The 18,698-nt window shown below is 44.0% G+C and overlaps 1 protein-coding gene across 1 annotated transcript; it reads right to left on the bottom strand.

Moving 5' to 3' along the window:
- Positions 1-2,557: 2,557 nt before the first annotated feature.
- Positions 2,558-18,371, bottom strand: LOC115102865 (uncharacterized). The gene is made up of 22 exons (XM_029623263.2): positions 17,987-18,371; positions 16,442-17,802; positions 16,278-16,352; positions 15,962-16,155; positions 15,531-15,699; positions 15,379-15,438; positions 15,071-15,204; positions 14,540-14,723; positions 12,527-12,711; positions 9,978-10,157; positions 9,524-9,656; positions 9,303-9,397; positions 8,899-9,212; positions 8,655-8,781; positions 8,559-8,593; positions 8,367-8,442; positions 7,987-8,240; positions 5,966-6,109; positions 5,552-5,644; positions 5,299-5,416; positions 4,952-5,114; positions 2,558-4,650 (listed from the first exon to the last, which is right to left on the bottom strand). The coding sequence occupies exons 1-22, from the start codon at positions 18,204-18,206 to the stop codon at positions 4,480-4,482; spliced, it is 4,485 nt and encodes a 1,494-aa protein (XP_029479123.2). The 5' UTR covers positions 18,207-18,371; the 3' UTR covers positions 2,558-4,479.
- Positions 18,372-18,698: the final 327 nt, after the last annotated feature.

Below are 18,698 nucleotides of genomic sequence, written 5' to 3'. Positions count from 1 at the left end.
TCCGCCCTCAACCGTAAGGCTCTCCAGAGGGTAGTGAGGTCTGCACAACGTATCACCGGGGGGCAAACTACCTGCCCTCCAGGACACCTACACCACCCGATGTTACAGGAAGGCCATAAAGATCATCAAGGACATCAACCACCCGAGCCACTGCCTGTTCACCCCGCTATCATCCAGAAGGCGAGGTCAGTACAGGTGCATCAAAGCTGGGACCGAGAGACTGAAAAACAGCTTCTATCTCAAGGCCATCAGACTGTTAAACAGCCACCACTAACAATGAGTGGCTGTTGCCAACACACTGACTCAACTCCAGCCACTTTAATAATGGGAATTGATGGGAAATGATGTAAATATATCACTAGCCACTTTAAACAATGCTACCTTATATAATGTTACTTACCCTACATTATTCATCTCATATGCATACGTATATACTGTACTCTATATCATCGACTGCATCCTTATGTAATACCTCTGGCCTGCTCGCCTCCCTACCACTGAGGAAGTACAGTTCCCGCTCAGCCCAGTCAAAACTGTTCGCTGCTCTGGCCCCCCAATGGTGGAACAAACTCCCTCACGACGCCAGGACAGCGGAGTCAATCACCACCTTCCGGAGACACCTGAAACCCCACCTCTTTAAGGAATACCTAGGATAGGATAAAGTAATCCCTCTCACCCCCTCCCTGAAAAGATTTAGATGCACTACTGTTCCACTGGAGGTCATAAGGTGAATGCACCAATTTGTAAGTCGCTCTGGATAAGAGCGTCTGCTAAATGACTTAAATGTAAATGTAAATGTAATACATGTATCACTAGCCACTAACTATGCCACTTTGTTTACATACTCATCTCATATGTATATACTGTACTCGATACCATCTACTGTATCTTGCCTATGCTGCTCTGTACCACCACTCATTCATATATCCTTATGTACATATTCTTTATCCCCTTACACTGTGTATAAGACAGTAGTTTTGGAATTGTTAGTTAGATTACTTGTTGGTTATTACTGCATTGTCGGAACTAGAAGCACAAGCATTTCACTACACTCGCATTAACATCTGCTAACCATGTGTATGTGACAAATAAAATGTGATTTGATTTGGACAGTATCAGTGTGATAGCTGTAAAGGTTGTGTTTTATGAATGGGCTGGGCTTGCAATTTATAAAACTTTTCTATTGGTTTATTAAGCCTGGCAAGCTCAAACAGGCACAGATAGGTGCTGAGCAGGAGGGTGTCAGATGAACAAATTAACTAAGAGTACAAAAATCAATACCCATTCTCATAAAGAAGTGAAGGTGATTCTTCTGTAATGTAATATTCAAAATCTGGCAGATTTTTTAAAATCAAAGTAATCTTGGTATGTGTGTTGGGGAATGGTGGACGGACAGTTGGGTAGGTAGGAACAGGATCATTTGATAGTGATGTCCTGCGGCCTAAGAGATCATACGTTGAAGTGGCTGAATGATACTGGTAGTAATGGTAGTAGTACTGAGGCAGCTGTTGTTACCAAGGCAAAGGTTACATGTTTAGTCAATTACAGTAGCCCACTATGAACAGCGCTGGTGCCCCTTCGTGTTCATCTTAACACACACAGGCCTCTCAATTACAGTAGCCCACTATGAACAGCGCTGGTGCCCCTTCGTGTTCATCTTAACACACACAGGCCTCTCAATTACAGTAGCCCACTATGAACAGTGCTGGTGCCCCTTCGTGTTCATCTTAACACACACAGGCCTCTCAATTACAGTAGCCCACGATGAACAGCGCTGGTGCCCCTTCGTGTTCATCTTAACACACACAGGCCTCTCAATTACAGTAGCCCACTATGAACAGCGCTGGTGCCCCTTCGTGTTCATCTTAACACACACAGGCCTCTCAATTACAGTAGCCCACTATGAACAGCGCTGGTGCCCCTTCGTGTTCATCTTAACACACACAGGCCTCTCAATTACAGTAGCCCACTATGAACAGCGCTGGTGCCCCTTCGTGTTCATCTTAACACACACATGCCTCTCAATTACAGTAGCCCACTATGAACAGCGCTGGTGCCCCTTCGTGTTCATCTTAACACACACAGGCTTCTCAATTACAGTAGCCCACTATGAACAGCGCTGGTGCCCCTTCGTGTTCATCTTAACACACACAGGCCTCTCAATTACAGTAGCCCACTATGAACAGCGCTGGTGCGCCTTCGTGTTCATCTTAACACACACAGGCCTCTCAATTACAGTAGCCCACTATGAACAGCGCTGGTGCCCCTTCGTGTTCATCTTAACACACAAAGGCCTCTCAATTACAGTAGCCCACTATGAACAGCGCTGGTGCCCCTTCGTGTTCATCTTAACACACACAGGCCTCTCAATTACAGTAGCCCACTATGAACAGCGCTTGTGCCCCTTCGTGTTCATCTTAACACACACAGGCCTCTCAATTACAGTAGCCCACTATGAACAGCGCTGGTGCCTCTCGAATAAGTGGGGACATTTTGCAACATCAAATGTTTATCTTTTCAATAATATGACATTTACAAAATAACTAATGAGACCAAATGGTTATAAATAATGTAATTCAAAAATAAATAATCAGATTCAGTCAAATTTCTCAAATACATCCATTTTCCAAAAACACATTCAAAGGTTTTTCTAATTGTAAACTGAAGGTTTAATAGTGTTTAACTTTGGGTTGGAAGTTGCCACAGAGCTAATCCATGAGTTAGTGTTATAGTATTATTAAAATATACAGTTGAAGTCAGAAGTTTACATACACTTAGGTTGGAGTCACTAAAACTCATTTTTCAAACACTCCACAAATGTCTTGTTAACTAACTATAGTTTTGGAAAGACGGTTAGGACATCTACTTTGTGCATGACACAATTAATTTTTCCAACAATTGTTTACAGAGAGATTATTTAATTTATAATTCACTGTATCACAATTCCAGTGGGTCAGAAGTGTACATACACTAAGTTGACTGTGCCTTTAAACAGCTTGGAAAATTCCAGAAAAAGATGTCATGGCTTTAGAAGCTTCTGATAGGCTAATTGACAACATTTGAGTCAATTGGAGGTGTACCTGTGGATGTATTTCAAGGTCTACCTTCAAGCTCAGTGCCTCTTTGCTTGACATCATGGGAAAATCAAAAGATACCAGCCAAGACCTCAGAAAAAAAATAGTAGACCTCCACAAGTCTGGTTCATCTTTGGGAGCAATTTCCAAATGCCTGAAGGTACCACGTTCATCTGTACAAACAATAGTACACAAGTATAAACATCATGGGACCACGCAGCCATCATACCGCTCAGGAAGGAGACGCGTTCTGTCTCCTAGAGATGAACGTACTTTGGTGCGAAAAGTGCACTTCAATCCAAGAACAACAGCAAAGGACCTTGTCAAGATGCTGGAGGAAACAGGTACAAAAGTATCTATATCCACAGTAAAACGAGTCCTATATCGACATAACCTGAAAGGCCGCTCAGCAAGGAAGAAGCCACTTCTCCAAAACCAGCATAAAAAAGCCAGACTACAGTTTGCAACTGCACATAGGGACAAAGATCGTACTTTCTGGAGAAATGTCCTCTGGTCTGATGAAACAAAAATAGAACTGTTTGGCCATAATGACCATCGTTATGTTTGGAGGAAAAAGGGGGAGGCTTGCAAGCCGAAGAACACCATCCTAACTGTGAAGCACGGGGGTGGCAGCATCATGTTGTGGGGGTGCTTTGCTGCAGGAGGGACTGGTGCACTTCACAAAATAGATGGCATCATGAGGGCGGAAAATTATGTGGATATATTGAAGCAACATCTCAAAACATCAGTCAGGAAGTTAAGCTTGGTCGCAAATGGGTCTTCCAAATGGACAATGACCCCAAGCATACTTCCAAAGTTGTGTCAAAATGGCTTAGGGACAACAAAGTCAAGGCATTGGAGTGACCATCACAAAGCCCTGACCTCAATCCTATAGAAAATGTGTGGGCAGAACTGAAAAAGCATGTGTGAGCAAGGAGGCCTTCAAACCTGACTCAGTTACACCAGCTCTGTCAGGAGGAATGGGCCAAAATTCACCCAACTTATAGTGGGAAGCTTGTGGAAGGATACCCACAACGTTTGATCAAAGTTAAACAATTTAAATGGCAATCCTATCAAATACTAATTGAGTGTATGTAAACTTCTGACCCACTAGGAATGTGATGAAATAAATAAAAGCTGAAATAAATAATTCTCTCTACTATTATTCTGACATTTCACATTCTTAAAATAAAGTGGTGATCCTAACTGACCTAAAACAGGGAATTTTTACTAGGACTAAATGACAGGAATTGTGAAAAACTGAGTTTAAATGTATTTGGCTAAGGTGTATGTAAACTTCCCGACTTCACCTGTATACAAAATAATCCCTGCTGAATTCACTGGTTAGCTAATCCTGGACCAGCCCTATAGTAGCAGCAGTATCTCCAGTGTGTCAATTAGAGTGTTATGAGCCAGTATTGTTCCTCCCTGTCAATGGGTGAAGGCCGTGTAACTTCCTGTACAGCTCAACCTTGGCAAGGTCAGCTGACAGGCTCTTGGCCATCCTATCAGTGGTCCTCTTCATAATGCGGGCTGCCTCGATAGCCCTGTCCAATGTCCTGTTGATGTCCTCATCCTAAAACAAACAACAACAGTTTAAGGTTACGCTTGTATCTCAGTCACCTTTAATTTACTTACAAAAGGCATAGAAAACGGTTATGACATGAAATGAACCTACAAACAGCTCCTTGGTTCTTTTAGGATTACAATTCTTCGTCAAATAAAACCAAACACAAAAAAAACTGTGCAGTACGAGTACCAGATGTGCTAAATTGTTACAAGTTAACAGTACCACTAATAATTTATCAGTAAATACAAGTAAAACATTACTGGCACCCATTGATATGAAAGAATGTTTTCCATGTGGCCAGGCTCACCCCGCTGGCTTTGTGCCTGCTGGCTATGACCCCAGTCCTGGGGGGGCTGAGAGCTGGGGGAGAGGTCTGCTGAAAGTACACGTTGCTGGGCAGCAGTGCTGAGTCTGACTGGGTAGAGCGCCTCCGGTGGTGGGAGACAGACTGCTGCTCTCGCACTTTGAAACTGTTGAGACCCACGGAGAAGAGCGAGAGCATGAGTACAGTAGTGTAGGATTAGGCAACCCTGGGAAGCATCTCAGTTCTTCTCTTTCACCTTCACTGATGAAGGTTCAAGCAATATGGAGGATAAATATGGATTCAAATAAGGCAAATAGATTATGGCAATAAATGATGAAACCATATCTTACCCTGCCGGTAAACTGCAGGAGGAGCCATAGTTGACTTGCAACAGAGGCTTCTGTAGAGGCTGAGAGGAGAGAGGATACCTGCCCTTAGAGTAGACATCCTCCATGGCACCTGGTGGTGCTACAATGAAAAAAGACAGAATCAACATCACAACCCTGACGAATCTGTTCCAATGTTTACATGTTAAAATGGGTAAAATAGTCAGAATGATACACGGTCATGGCAGTGTCACAGGGGCTTGTTGCTGGTCCTTACGTGGAGATCTGTAGCTGAAGTTCTTGTATGAGTGCCAGAGTGCTGGAGGACTGGGATGGGTGAGATTCTCCAGAGAACGGTTCTCCTCTGATGCTAAAAGGGATTTTAGTATTTAGTATTTTATTAGGATCCCAATTAGCTACAGCCAAAGCTGCAGCTACCTTTCCTGGGGTCCACATAAAACATGACATAATACATCACACCAACAGACAATTACATGTAGAAACACACACAACTGCCTTTATGACCACCAAATACAACTTTAAGGCAAATCCTGCAAGTTGAAGGACCAAAATCTGACTCAGCAACTGATTTAATATTTTGTTAAATATAATGTAAGAATCACTCTTGTTTTTGCAATTGTTCCTTTTATTTTAGACCCATAAGCAGAAAGTCAATACCAGCACCACCAACCTGTATTCAAGTGTTTTCTGCTCTGGGGTTTCACTGGTCCATCTGAGCAGGAGTAGGGCTTGCTGCTCCCTCTCCTGCCACCTAGTGGTGTACTGTGGAATGGTAGCATGATCCCAGACCGGTCCGACTCCACACCGTCTGTACCTAGGGAAAACGACCACATACAAGGGGATTGTAAGTTTGTTCACAAGTGGTGTACGACATTAAAAGCACATTATACACATACAATGACCTACATATACGGTGCCTTCGGAAAGTATTCAGACCCCTTGACTTTTCCCACATTTTGTTATTCTAAAATTGATTAAATAGTTTTTTTTTTTACCTCATCAATCTCCACACAATACCCCATAATGACAAAGCAAAAACTGGATTTTAGAAATTTTTGCAAATGTATTATAAATAAAAAAATGGAAATATCACATTTACATAAGTATTCAGACCCTTTACTCAGTACTTTGTTGAAGCACCTTTTAGCAGCGATTACAACTTCAAGTCTTCTTGAGTATGATGCTACCAGCTTGGCGCACCTGTATTTGGGGAGTCTCTCCCATTCTTCTCTGCAGATCCTCTCAAGCTCTGTCAGGTTGGATGGGGAGCGTCGCTGCACAGCTATTTTCAGGTCTCTCCAGAGATGTTCGATCGGGTTCAAGTCCGGGCTCTGTCTGGGCCACTCAAGCACATTCAGAGACTTGTCACAAAGCCACTCCTGCATTGTCTTGGCTGTGTGCTTAGGGTCGTTGTTCTGTTGGAAGGTGAACCTTTGCCCCAGTATGAGGTCCTGAGTGCTCTGGAGCAGGTTTTCATCAAGAATCTCTCTGTACTTTGCTCTGTCCATCTTTCCCTCAACCCTGACTAGTCTCCCAGTCCCTGCTGCTGAAAAACATCCCCACAGCATGAAGCTGCTTTAGGTGCCTTTTGGCAGACTCCAAGTGGGCTGTCATGTGCCTTTTTACTGAGGAGTGGCTTCCGTCTGGCCACTCTACTATGAAGGCCTGATTGGTGGAGTACTGCAGATGGTCGTCCTTATGGAAGGTTCTCCCATTTCCAGAGGAACTCTAGAGCTCTGTCAGACTGACAATCGGGTTCTTGGTCACCTCCTTAACCAAGGCCTTTCTCCCCCGATTGCTCAGTTTGGCTGGGCGGCCAGCTCTAGGAAGTCTTGGTGGTTCTAAACTTCTTCCATTTAAGAATGATGGAGGCCACTGTGTTCTTGGGGACCTTCAATGCTGCAGAAATGTTTTGGTATCCTTCCCCAGATCTGTGCCTCAACACAATCCTGTCTCGGAGCTCTACGGACAATTCCTTTGACTTCATGGCTTGGTTTTTGCTCTGACATGCACTGTCAACTGTGGGACCTTATATAGACAGGTGTGTGCCTTTCCAAATCATGTCCAATCAAATGAATTTACCACAGGTGGATCAAGTTGTAGAAACATCTCAAGGATGATCAATGGAAACAGGATGCACCTGAGCTCAATTTCGAGTCTGATTGCAAAGGGTCTGAATACTTATGTAAATAAGGTATTTCGTTTTTTAAATATTTTATACATTTGCAAATATTAAATAAAAACAACAGTTTTAGCTTTGTCATTATGGGGTATTGTGTGTAGATTCCTGAGAATTTTCATTTAATCCATTTCAGAATAAGGCTGTAACGTAACAAAATGTGTAAAAAGTCAAGGGGTCTGAATACTTTCCCAATGCTCTGTATATACAGTAACTACTGCTGTATACACCTTTGCTATTCAAACCTTTATTACATTGGGATACGATCACAAAGACTTCCTAAGTTAAAATCACTTGGAACTGATTTCAGTCTTACTTAAATATATTTACATTTTTAGTTTTTGTTCAGAAAACTTGGGGGAGGGGAGGCAAATCAAATCTGCTGCCAACTTGGGAACCCTGTACTACTGCAATAGATATAGGCAGGCATCAACCCTGATGCAAAATAGCATTGTTGTTAACAACTTGGTTTTGATTACACTCCCAGTACATTAACCCGGTCAGTAAGGTACCTTTGCTCTTGCTGGGGTCCATATCTGAGGAGATCCAGTCTTCTATCTTGGAGTTGGTGTTGTTCAGACTCTGTCTGCTCCCTGCTGGTTTGTGGTGTGTTCTGGGCCGGGTCTTGGGTCTTCTGTCTCTGTTCTGCCTGCATCTGGAGGTCAGGTAATCCATCCTCTGGGAGAGGTGTGGCAGCTGGACCAGACCCTCCTTCAGGTCTCTCTTCAGCTGGGACACCTCCGACTGCAGGGCCTGGATGGCCGAACTGGAGAGAGAGAGAGAGAGAGAGGGGTTGGCCGACTCAAAAACAATAGGTTTTGGCCTCTATGAGGTATTACTCAAGAGTTGACTCTTGAGTTGAATACTCAGTACTTTGTACTTTGAGACTGACCTGTGACAGGAACAGGTGTGGGAGTGGCAGTCTCTCTGTGGCATATCCATGGTGATGCTATGGGAGGTTTTGAATACTCAGTACTTTGAGACTGACCTGTGACAGGAACAGGTGTGGGAGTGGCAGTCTCTCTGTGGCATATCCATGGTGATGCTATGGGAGGTTTTGAATACTCAGTACTTTGAGACTGACCTGTGACAGGAACAGGTGTGGGAGTGGCAGTCTCTCTGTGGCATATCCATGGTGATGCTATGGGAGGTTTTGAATACTCAGTACTTTGAGACTGACCTGTGACAGGAACAGGTGTGGGAGTGGCAGTCTCTCTGTGGCATATCCATGGTGATGCTATGGGAGGTTTTGAATGGGCAGTCAGGGCCGTGATGACTGAGCTGACTGGTAGTGTGGGATTCACCCTCTGTGTGTACATTAGAGCATTTAGTTCAGTGTTTTCTCTGCTGTACTGTCTACTGAATAACTATAGTCTATACTTTCACTACGACCACAGCAGGCACTGTGATTCCTCATCACTCACCATGCAGTCTGGCAGGTACACTCTGAGTAGTGCTGGTCACACAGTGGTCCACCGCAGTGGTGCAAAGCTGCAGCTCAGCAGGTGTCTGTAGGCTGGGTCTCCTCTCTCCAACATCCCTAGTCAGATGGACAGTAGACTGCAGGCTAGGTGTCGCTTTTCCGGTCAGCCCAGCTGAATGGACATTTCTCTGCGGGTTGGGTCTCCTCTCTCCCACCTGTACAGGCTGATGCATAGTGGTCTGCAGGTTGGTGCAGGAGCCTTCACTGTCACTCATACTGATAGGATTGGAATTCCCATCAGGCTGGAACTGGAGCCTGAGGTTGGATCGTAACAACATAATAAACATGAAACATTGACTTTTTCAGTTAGCCTGTAAGCAGTTGTATGGATGTGTGTGCCTGTACCTTTCTGTATGGAGTTTTGGTTGAGGAAGTCCTGTGGCTTGGAGACTCAAGTCAGAGCTCCCTAACCCACTGTCTGTCTCTGGACTCACTATTCTCTGCAACAAAAAAGTAACATCCATGTAGCTACTGTACAATATTACAATAGTCTGTGCTATTGGCTAGGGAGTTAGAGTAAATACAGAAATAAACATGGGACAGCTAATATAAGTCATAGAAGATACCTGGGAAGTGGTGAGAGTGTGGTCTGTGATGCTCTGGGACTGGCTCTTCAGACAAGAGGAGCAGGAAACCTCTACAGCCAGACTCACACTCCCTCCCAGGTCACAGTCTGGGCTCAGGGGACTCTGCTGCAGGCTACAGTAACAACGACAACAATACACGGTCAAAATAAAAAGATGAAGACAGGTTTCATTGATAAATACTTTTACCCACAGACCTTTCAGGAATGTTTGGCGTGACAGTTTTGCAATATAAGACAGCACACCATCTCTTACTATGGTATTTCTAAAATCACCACATCTGTATCAATTACACTAGAGTGGGGATTAGTTGTGTGGTCCATACATTATCCACATCTGCTACATTATAAAGAAAAGAGTTGTCTTGAGGTGAATATTGAATTGGTTAGCTTGTTTACTTATCTAGTACAGTACACTCAAATGCCAAAACACTAACCTTTCAGTTGTCCAAAGTCTGTCTTGAAATCCCGGGTTCTGGAGAGCCAAATACTGCAGAACCCTATCACGAGCTATCCGCTCAGATAGGCCCGAGCAGGTCCAGCTCCTCTCCTCTTCTTCCTCCTCCTCTTCCTCCGTGTTGGTGATGTCCACTGTCTCCAGGGAGCCCTGTGAGAGCCTCCGGGGGAACAGACAGAAACACAGCGACTAAAACAAACTGTTCCTACTGCTAACGGAACCCAACACCACCTTTGTGCCCGGATGGAACATTATCCCCCATGGGAGGGCCAGAAGTGTGCCTGATATCAGTCTACATGACTTTCAGAATATCTGAATCTAAAGCCATTCATGTACCGCAGGTACAATAACTGCCATTGATGTCAATGTAATGGAAATGGCAGATAATATCACTCCCCAAGACAGGATTTCTACTTGGTGTCATAAGGCATAAAAACACAAGTACTGTATGTAGATGGTACACAGTGTAGTACTGCAGGAATGTAGATGGTACACAGTGTAGTATTGCAGGAATGTAGATGGTACACAGTGTAGTACTGCAGGAATGTAGATGGTACACAGTGTAGTACTGCAGGAATGTAGATGGTACACAGTGTAGTATTGCAGGAATGTAGATGGTACACAGTGTAGTACTGCAGGAATGTAGATGGTACACAGTGTAGTACTGCAGGAATGTAGATGGTACACAGGAAATGTAGATGGTACACAGTGTAGTACTGCAGGAATGTAGATGGTACACAGTGTAGTACTGCAGGAATGTAGATGGTACACAGTGTAGTATTGCAGGAATGTAGATGGTACACAGTGTAGTACTGCAGGAATGTAGATGGTACACAGTGTAGTACTGCAGGAATGTAGATGGTACACAGTGTAGTACTGCAGGAATGTAGATGGTACACAGTGTAGTACTGCAGGAATGTAGATGGTACACAGTGTAGTACTGCAGGAATGTAGATGGTACACAGTGTAGTACTGCAGGAATGTAGATGGTACACAGTGTAGTACTGCAGGAATGTAGATGGTACACAGTGAACTGTAGGAATGTAGATGGTACACAGTGTAGTACTGCAGGAATACACAGTGTAGTACTGCAGGAATGTAGATGGTACACAGTGTAGTACTGCAGGAATGTAGATGGTGCACAGTGTAGTATTGCAGGAATGTAGATGGTACACAGTGTAGTATTGCAGGAATGTAGATGGTACACAGTGTAGAACTGCAGGAATGTAGATGGTACACAGTGTAGTATTGCAGGAATGTAGATGGTACACAGTGTAATGTACTGCAGGAATGTAGATGGTACACAGTGTAGTACTGCAGGAATGTAGATGGTACACAGTGTAGTACTGCAGGAATGTAGATGGTACACAGTGTAGTACTGCAGGAATGTAGATGGTACACAGTGTAGTACTGCAGGAATGTAGATGGTACACAGTGTAGTACTGCAGGAATGTAGATGGTACACAGTGTAGTATTGCAGGAATGTAGATGGTACACAGTGTAGTATTGCAGGAATGTAGATGGTACACAGTGTAGTATTGCAGGAATGTAGATGGTACACAGTGTAGTATTGCAGTGTAGATGGTACACAGTGTAGTACTGCAGGAATGTAGATGGTACACAGTGTAGTACTGCAGGAATGTAGATGGTACACAGTGTAGTACTGCAGGAATGTAGATGGTACACAGTGTAGTACTGCAGGAATGTAGATTCGTACACAGTGTAGTACTGCAGGAATGTAGATGGTACACAGTGTAGTACTGCAGGAATGTAGATGGTACAGTGTAGTACTGCAGGAATGTAGATGGTACACAGTGTAGTACTGCAGGAATGTAGATGGTACACAGTGTAGTACTGCAGGAATGTAGATGGTACACAGTGTAGTACTGCAGGAATGTAGATGGTACACAGTGTAGTACTGCATGAATGTCGATGGTACACAGTGTAATACTGCAGGAATGTAGATGGTACACAGTGTAGTACTGCAGGAATGTAGATGGTACACAGTGTAGTATTGCAGGAATGTAGATGGTACACAGTGTAGTATTGCAGGAATGTAGATGGTACACAGTGTAGTATTGCAGGAATGTAGATGGTACACAGTGTAGTATTGCAGGAATGTAGATGGTACACAGTGTAGTACTGCAGGAATGTAGATGGTACACAGTGTAGTACTGCAGGAATGTAGATGGTACACAGTGTAGTACTGCAGGAATGTAGATGGTACACAGTGTAGTACTGCAGGAATGTAGATGGTACACAGTGTAGTACTGCAGGAATGTAGATGGTACACAGTGTAGTACTGCAGGAATGTAGATGGTACAGTGTAGTACTGCAGGAATGTAGATGGTACACAGTGTAGTACTGCAGGAATGTAGATGGTACACAGTGTAGTACTGCAGGAATGTAGATGGTACACAGTGTAGTACTGCAGGAATGTAGATGGTACACAGTGTAGTATTGCACACTGAAGAAACCCATGAATTTATTGAGCAACTCTATTGAGCAACTCAGAGGCGTGATGAGTACCGTAGACTGACACTGCTGTGTCCTGTGCTGTTCAGTTGGGGGTCAGCAGGTGTGAGATCACAGCTCTGGTCTAAACCATCATGTCCATGGACCTCACTGGCCTCTTCCTCCTCTTCTTCCTCCCTCTCCACTGTCTCATAACCCCCAGTGGAAAAACAGGGGCCTGGAATCTGTAATGTGAGACCCTGACCACAGAGAGGTTGATAAGAGGAGAAGACATTTTGAGTAGCTGTGTCCTCACTGTGAAACATGAGCGCCATCGGAAATGATTGCCGCTCAATTAGAGCGCTGGACACGCCTCCACTTACAAAACAAGGACTGGACACGCCTCCACTTACAAAACAAGGACTTGGGCTGCATTTAATTCTACAAAGTTGTCCCCTCCATAGATGGGGATAAGGTGTTGTTCCTCCTAGTTTACACCATATCGCTTTCAAGTGAACGGGGGGCCGAGGAGAGGACGCAATTTTTGGGAATTAAATGTAGCCCTGTTCATCAGGACTACTGCTGCACAGAACACGCGCATCCACAGCTCATGTTGCTCACACAAACACGTCTCACATGCATTTAAGATGAAGGAAACGAAGATGGTGCAATTAGTCCCTTAGTTGATTACGCCGATACCGATTAATCGGACATTTAAAAAAATATATATTTGTAATAATGACAATTACAACAATACTGAATGAACACTTATTTTAACTTAATAGAATACATGAATAAAAATCAATTTAGCCTCAAATAAATAATGAAACATGTTCAATTTGGTTTAAATAATGCAAAATAAGTAAAAGTTAAGTAAAAGTGCAATATGTAAAAAAGCTAACGTTTGAGTTCCTTGCTCAGAACATGAAAGTTGGTGGTTCCTTTTAACATGAGACTTCAATATTATGAGGTTTTAGGTTGTAGTTATTATAGTATTTATAGGACTATTTCTCTCTATACCATTTGTATTTCATTTACCTTTGACTATTGGATGTTCTTATAGGCACTTTAGTATTGCCAGTGTAACAGTATAGCTTCCGTCCCTCTCCTCGCTCCTCCCTGGGCACAAGCAGGAACACATCGACAACAGCCACCCTCTTAGCAGCGTTACCCATGCAGAGCAAGGGGAACAACCACTCCAAGTCTCAGAGCGAGTGACGTTTGAAGCGCTATTAGCGCGCACCCTGCTAACTAGCTAGCCATTTCATATCGGTTACACCAGCCATTAGGCTGATAGGCTTGGAGTCATAAACAGCGCTGTGCTTGCGAAGAGCTGCTGGCAAAACGCACGAAAGTGCTGTTTGAATGAATGCTTACGAGCCTGCTGCTGCCTATCATCGCTCAGTCAGACTGCTCTATCAAATATCAAATCATAGACTTAATGATAACATAACACACAGAAATACGAGTCTTTGGTCATTAATATGGTCGAATCCGGAAACTATCATTTCGAAAACAAAACGTTTATTATTTCAGTGAAATACGGAACCGTTCGGTATTTTATCTAACGGGTGGCATCCCTAAGTCTAAATATTCTTGTTACATTGTACAACCTTCAATGTTATGTCATAATTACGTAAAATTCTGGCAAATTAGTTCGCAATGAGCCATTCGGCCCAAACTGTTGCATTTACCCTGACTCTGCGTGCAATGAACGCAAGTGACACAATTTCACCTGGTTAATATTGCCTGCTAACCTGGATTTATTTTAGCTAAATATGCAGGTTTAAAAATATATACTTCTGTGTATTGATTTTAAGAAAGACATTGGTCGGCCATTCCGATTAATCGGTCGACCTCTATTACAGAGTCTTATACCAGTGTAACTAACAGCGCAATAATCTATATAACTACTTGGTAAAAGGCTTGTAAGTACATGCATTTATGCAGTAATCATTAAGGTATTTGAGTGAGTGAGTGAGTGAGTGAGTGAAAGAGTGAGTGAAAGAGTGAGTGAAAGAGTGAGCAAGCAAATAAAGGGCAAAGCAGCGAATGAACAGCTATGCTATGAGTAAGTGAGTGTGTTACCTCATGCATGGGTGGTGGAAGTGAGGGGGTGAGCAGACCAGGGAGACTGGGACCCCCACACAGTGACAGGAGTGTGGAGGATGAGTGGGGTGGGGAGAGCTGCTGCTCACGCACGTTCCTGTCAATCAGCTCTTTAATGTCCTCTAGATGCATCCCTATCCTGAATATCTCCCCCTCCACCTGCCTTCACACATAAAAAGAACCGACAATGTGCATAAAATACCCCTCACATCATGCTGAATTCTACACAAACTTAACCTGGGTGTCAGTCTGTTTCTGGTTTTAGACAGAACTGCCTAATTCACACACACTTTAGGGCTAAACTGTGCCAAGCCAAGCTGTAGGCTACTGAGCTGACCTAGTTACACATCTACCATTGTTGCTGGAACCGCACGGGAAAGGTCTATGTGAAAAGTAAATAGCCGAGCCAGCACAGTACAGTTCTGGGTGGCCCTATAGCGCGAGTCATGCAGATATACTGTTTAACTCAAACTCCTCACACACAATAAGATGAATCAGTTGACATCTAACCTTTCGGGGTCGAACTGGCCTGTGTTCCTGGCCAGGCCAAAGTAGTTCTGCATCTCCAGAGTTCTGTGCTCCTCCTTCTTACTGATGTACCGCCTCTCCAGCTGGTCCTGGGAATCCATCATACTTTTAAACACCTGGAAAACAACACAACGTTATGAATTAAATAACAACACACTCTGCTTATAGAATAAAGGAAATGACAATCAACTCTTATTATAAGTTACAATTGTTACAACATCTTTATAATCACATCACCCAGAATACAGTCCTGAACAGAAAAAGACTGAAAGTAACGAAAATCCATTTACCATTTCTTGCTCTTCAATAGCAATTGACATTGTGGTCAGACACGTTTTGAATTCATCCACCTGTAATAAAAATAAGTGTTTCTAATTCAGTACCATTTAAATGATGGGTGATAATGCACCACTATACAGCTTTGGTATGTTTTCCAGGTTACCTTCTGCAAAAACTGACTGATAATATCCCTCAACTCCCTGGTCATCCTTTCCCCTTCACTCTGTTGGTCAGTCTGGGTCGGAGAAGTGCTAGGCTGTTTAGAGTGGTTTTGTTGGTTTGGGCCATCAGTAAATTGTCCTGCAAACACAACAAAAGCTGAAACGATGCAGTATGTTATGGCCTAAATTCTACAGCATTGAAAATGGAAAGTATGTTATTTCTAATTGATGATGATTTTGGGTGAAATTGTTTTAATTTAATGAGGAATTACTCATGTCATTGATAAGGTTGCATCATCTCATGTAAACTGGTTGTATAATATATTTGTGTCGTCTTTTTTTTCTGGAATCCTCACTCTTATGACAGGCTAGTTGTGACTTTGAGTGTAACCAGAATCTTATGTCATCCGACCCCATTTGCCACTAAGGAAACCGGTGGCTCTTGGCCAGGTAATTTGTAACAGAGAGAGGACCCGTCATAATATCAGATGTCAGAGATAGCATCTTGCCTGTAGGAGATGGGGGGTTGGGGAAGAGCATAGATCCAAAATGGCTTCCACCAGGACCTGGAAGGTCTTGTTGGTCACCACAGTCAAAATCCAGGGTAAGGTCAGAGGACGCTTGATTCTAATTTGTCCAAATTGACAAGAATAAGAAGGCTGTCTTAAGACTATATTTAATGAGATGAAAGAACAGAAAGACCATAGAGAAAGAAGTGTTTAAAAAGAGAAAACATTCTGAAGGCTTACTTTTGTCCCCAGTCTCATCTGATCAAGGAGGTTCTCAGCCTCTGCATACTTAGTCATTAGTTTATCGTATTCAGCCTAAAAGAGAAAGATGTCTTCTGGATGAAGGATGTATGACACATTTGTATAGCGGTGTGTGAGCTAAACTACTGAACATGATGACTCACCTGTAGATGACGCACCAGTCCTGGGGAGGTTTCTGTCTGCTTGTCCTGGTCTCGAAACACGTAGGGTCTCTCTGAGGGCTGAATAGAGTCCTCCATCACTCTGTGGATCACCTCCAAAGCAGAGGACTTACCCAGCATGCCTGGCGAGGACTGAGCTCTGAGGAAGCTGGGAGACTGGCTGACAGGTCTCACCGGAACACTGGTACTCTTCGGGATTTTCACTTTGGGAGCCACCTTGGAGAAGTCAGGGAGTGGGTAGTGGACTTGGCCCTGTCCATACTTTAATTCGCTGAAAGACCTGGTTCTGACCAGGGGACCTCTACAGATTTGGTCTTCCTCCTCATCTTCATCATTCTCATCTTCCTCTTTGGTTAGGTCTGAACCATTGCTACCATTACTGTCCTGTTCAGGGACTTCCCTTTTACTGGTTGATATGCCACTATTTTGAGGAGAGTTGACGTCACTGCTGTAAGACTCAGCACTCCGTGTGTTCTTTCCCTCTGAGGCAGTCCTTCTTCCATTTTTCTCCTCCAGGTTTTTTCTTGGACTCATTTGAACACTCTTCCCTTCATCTTCTTCCTGTAGGCTCTGACTCCTCTCACTCTCGCTGCTGGGTCCCCCTGTGCTGCTGCGTCGTGGGGCTCCTCCACTATTATTATTATTGGGGCTCCCTGTGCTCCTGTGCAATGGGCCCCTGCTCAGCACTGTCTCGTCCATGCTCTCCAGAAGGGACACCTCCGGCAGGGTCTCTGCCTCGATCAGACTGCCTGAGCAGAACAGCTCATCCTGGGAAAAGTGACGGAGCAGCAGCTGGGTGATGTCTGGGTGTGGGACTTTACAGACAGGACTACTGCATGTGGAAACTGCCTCTGGTTTTGTAGAGTCAAAAAAAGCTCCTTTACCCTCTCCCTCGGGTGGAGTTATAGATACATGGTTCATAGTGTTGACTTCAATTTGCATGTGACCTTGTATGATATTGACCTCTCCAACCATTGCTGGCAAATCAAAATGATCTCTAACATTGTGTCTTGAATGCAATGCTCCAGCTTGGTCTTTTGATAGAACATCAGCTATTTTGCAATTCTCCTCAGACTTGTGACTGTCATTGGTTGAGGGCTTAATGTACTGGCTCCCCAGGTCCCCGTCATGTGGAAGGTCCTCCTGTTCTTCATCGGAGGTGTCTCCTGCGTTCTCATACACCCAGATGGTCTGCTCCTGCTCAGTGTTGGGTCTCTGGGCAGACACCCAGTTCCCACTGCTCTTGGTCTTACCCTCCACCACTCTCTCACTCTGGCCACTGACACAGCTACTGCTCTCTGTGGAGGACTCCCCAGAGTCAGACACTGACAGCTCTAAGTTCTCTATGAATGGCAGAGAGTAAGAAGTTGTGAAGTATTCATAGGAACAGTATGCTACAGTCATTTTATAGATTGGCATGATATTGTTACATAGCCGACAGCTGTTATATATTTTTGTACAATGAAATTGCTGAAGTATAACAATGGTGTTTCTAGAGTAATTGCAAGTTGACAGCGTAAGTCTTACCACTGAGATGGATGCTGTTCCCTGAGATAGCCGACTCTGCCTGGGAGAGATGCACCGTGAAGGAGCCCTCCAGGTCACTGAAGTGGAGACTCTCATCCTCACTCAGGTCCACAAAGATACTCTGCCGGATACACTTCTCCCATAGCACAGAGGACTGAGGGGAAGAGGCTCTCCTCTGGGCTTCAGAATCCTCCTCTTGATCTTGGGGATCCCCTTCCATGTGCTCGTCACTCAGAACTATCCTGGTGCTGTGCTAGCCCACGGCTTCAACAACTTCCCCAATGCCGACCTCCTCCCACAAAATGGTCCCCTCCTTAAAAGGAGCCCTTTCTCTGGCCCAGTTGTTCACCGATGCCTTGACTCTGGTCTCCCGGTTCCCGTCTGCCTCGTTCTGCAGATAGAGGGAAAAGGGAAGAGGAGGACAATGGCCGTGTTCATTCCTTAGCAACGCAGACGGGTGAACCGACAACAATAGATCAAGATGAGTTCATCTCAATTATTCAAGATTCTGTATGCATTGTGTAGGCGTGAGTGATGTGTGTTTGAGGGTAGGTTTGTGTGTGAGTATGAAAGTATCTGTGCATATGAGTGAGAGAGTAGCCTAACCTACAGTATGTGTCTGTGGGTGCATGTATGAGTAATGTGAGAGACTATATGAACTTGCTCTTCAACATAACAAGTATGTCATAAGTTCACAAGCACTTACTAAGCC

This window comes from Oncorhynchus nerka, linkage group LG20 (assembly GCF_034236695.1).
Source record: "Oncorhynchus nerka isolate Pitt River linkage group LG20, Oner_Uvic_2.0, whole genome shotgun sequence".
Lineage (NCBI taxonomy): Eukaryota > Metazoa > Chordata > Actinopteri > Salmoniformes > Salmonidae > Oncorhynchus > Oncorhynchus nerka.
Note: the sequence above shows the minus strand (reverse complement) of the source record. Positions and strands in the feature narration are given on the sequence as shown.